Below are 2,640 nucleotides of genomic sequence, written 5' to 3' on the forward strand. Positions count from 1 at the left end.
AACAGGAGCCTGCCGCGTCCCCTTGTGCCCTGTAGGTGGCAGTGGTGTGGAAGGAGGATTGGAACAGACTGGGTTAGGAGGCAGGGAGGTGAGTCAGAAAGCTCTTTTCCTAATCAGGGTAGGGTGGGTGATATAATGAGGCTAGGAGGGAGGACGGATGTATCAAATAAGAGCAAAGACCCTAATAGATTATTGAAAAAGCAGAATCTCACGTGGGGGTGAGAGAACAGAGAAATCAGATGGGGCTGGCTGACCCGGGTGGTCTGGGTGCCACGTGGTACCATCCATTGAGATCAGGAGCAGAGCGAGGCACCGGGTGGGGAAGGGTCCTGTTTGGGGCAAGTGGGTGTGAGGCGCATAGGCTCTCCAGGTGGAAATATCAAGGACATGGTGGGTTATACGGCTGGATCTTGGGACAGAGGCTTAGAACAGAGTGGTCAGTGTAGAGAAAGAAGTCGAGACGGGGTGCTGTGCGGTCACCAGGGATAGTGGGTGTGGAAGGGTGTGCCTGTGGGCACTGGAGAGTAACGGCAGCAGCACTGACTGATTTTCTTTCTTTGCGTGTCTCTGCTGCATATGGTTTTGTGTCACACCCTGGCCAATCACACCCTGGGCCTGAGTGTCCCGTGGGCCTTGAGAGAACCTCATGGCAGATTCTGTTCTATTCTCTGCTGGGGGTTAGAAATGAAAGACCCTCATCACACCTACCTCCCCACCCTCCAGAACATCAGAACAGCTTTCCCCAAATTTCTCTGATTAAAAAAAAAATCACCTAGGAGGAAGGGACTTACTGTTTTTTAAACAAATATTTGGGCCCCTTCTCTGGAAATTCTGACACTGTGGGTGTGGAGTAAGACCTGGGGTGATGATATTTTCAACTACTTCAGGTGATTCTATCAGAGAAGTTTGAAAAATGCTACTCAGGCCTAAATACAAGCCTTTCTCTTAAAATCCCATCCCAGACTGAGTCCCTGCTACCTGTCCTTAATCAGATTATAGTGGATATTAAAGGCAACCATAGACTGAACCCAAACCCACCCAAACCCTGACAGCACCAGATGACCTGGGTCAGTGTGAGAGGTACTATGTGATCCTGTCTACTCTGCTGGGGAGTAGCCAAGAGTAGTGGCCTGGTCAACAGCATCAGCTCTAAAAATAAAGGACTGTTGTACGTGTTTTATGAGAGGGTCTTTATACTGAGATCAACGGGACAGTAATAGAATCTGCTTGTGCAGTGCTGGGGCTTTGGAGGGTGAGGGCAAGGTTCAGGGAGTGCAGGGAGTTGTATATAAGGAGAACCAGAGCAGAGAGAGGCTGGGGTTCAGAATTACTGGAAACACTTAAACCTCTGTTTGCTACTGTCACTGCTCCAATGCCTTTTCCTTATAGTTCTTTCTTTCCTCTTAGCCATGAGTGAATGATGTTTCTCCTTTTCCCTTTCCTAGACTTTGGATTTGGGATGCAGAAGCCCCTACTTTTAGTCCCTGTCATGGCCACTCCAAATGGAACTCTGGTCCACCCAGCACACTTCCTCCTGGTGGGCATCCCTGGCCTGGGGCCCAACATCCACTTTTGGCTGGCTTTCCCACTGTGTTTTATGTATGCCTTGGCCACCCTGGGCAACCTGGCCATTGTCCTCATCATCCGCGTGGAAAGGTGTCTGCATGAGCCCATGTACCTCTTCCTGGCCATGCTTTCCACCATTGACCTAGTTCTCTCCTCTGTCACCATGCCCAAGATGGCCAGCCTTTTCCTGACAGGCATCCAGGAGATTGAGTTCAACTTTTGCCTGACCCAGATGTTCCTTATTCATGCTCTGTCAGCCATGGAGTCAGCTGTGTTGCTGGCCATAGCTTTTGACCGCTTTGTGGCCATCTGCCACCCATTGCACCATGCTTCTGTGCTCACAGGGCCTACTGTGACCAAGATCGGACTGGCCACCCTGACCAGGGGATTTGTATTCTTCTTCCCACTGCCCTTCATCTTGAAGCGGTTGTCATACTGCCGAGCGCTTACTGTCACACACTCCTTCTGCCTGCACCAAGATATTATGAAGCTGTCCTGTACTGACACCATGGTCAATGTAGTCTATGGACTCTTCATCATCCTGTCAGTCATGGGCGTGGACTCCCTCTTCATTGGCTTCTCCTACATCCTCATCTTGCGGGCTGTGTTGGAGCTGTCCTCTCGGGGAGCAGCACTCAAGGCTTTCAACACCTGCATCTCCCATCTCTGTGCTGTCCTGGTCTTCTATGTGCCCCTCATTGGGCTCTCAGTGGTGCACAGGCTGGGCGGCCCCACCTCCCTGCTCCATGTGGTTATGGCTGATATCTATCTACTGCTACCACCTGTGGTCAACCCCATTGTCTATGGAGCCAAGACCAAGGAGATCCGTTCAAGGGTTTTCCATATGTTCTTACACGATGGCAGGTGAGAGGATACCCACCCCAGTGTCCTCAGTACTACCATGATAGGAGGATTAGCATTCTGTCAGATGTCTTGGAGACTGAAACATCCAACCCACTGGGATGTCTGCTTCCCATGATCTAAATAGATCTTGTATTTCTGGCTCCAGCAATGTGTCAATACAGAAGAGCTATGGCTCAGTCTGTACTGGCCATTCTGGGGAATGATTGCCCT

General features: G+C 50.6%; 1 protein-coding gene across 1 annotated transcript; it reads left to right on the forward strand.

The window, feature by feature from the left end:
- Positions 1-1,459: 1,459 nt before the first annotated feature.
- On the forward strand, positions 1,460-2,434 carry LOC134377219 (olfactory receptor 51D1-like). The gene has a single exon (XM_063095851.1). It carries the CDS (start codon positions 1,460-1,462, stop codon positions 2,432-2,434), a length of 975 nt encoding a protein of 324 aa, XP_062951921.1.
- Positions 2,435-2,640: the final 206 nt, after the last annotated feature.

Source organism: Cynocephalus volans, chromosome 4, assembly GCF_027409185.1.
Source record: "Cynocephalus volans isolate mCynVol1 chromosome 4, mCynVol1.pri, whole genome shotgun sequence".
Lineage (NCBI taxonomy): Eukaryota > Metazoa > Chordata > Mammalia > Dermoptera > Cynocephalidae > Cynocephalus > Cynocephalus volans.

Coding starts and splice junctions, on each gene's coding strand:
- LOC134377219 (XM_063095851.1), top strand. CDS start 1,460: ATGCAGAAGCCCCTACTTTTAGTCCCTGTCATGGCCACTCCAAATGGA.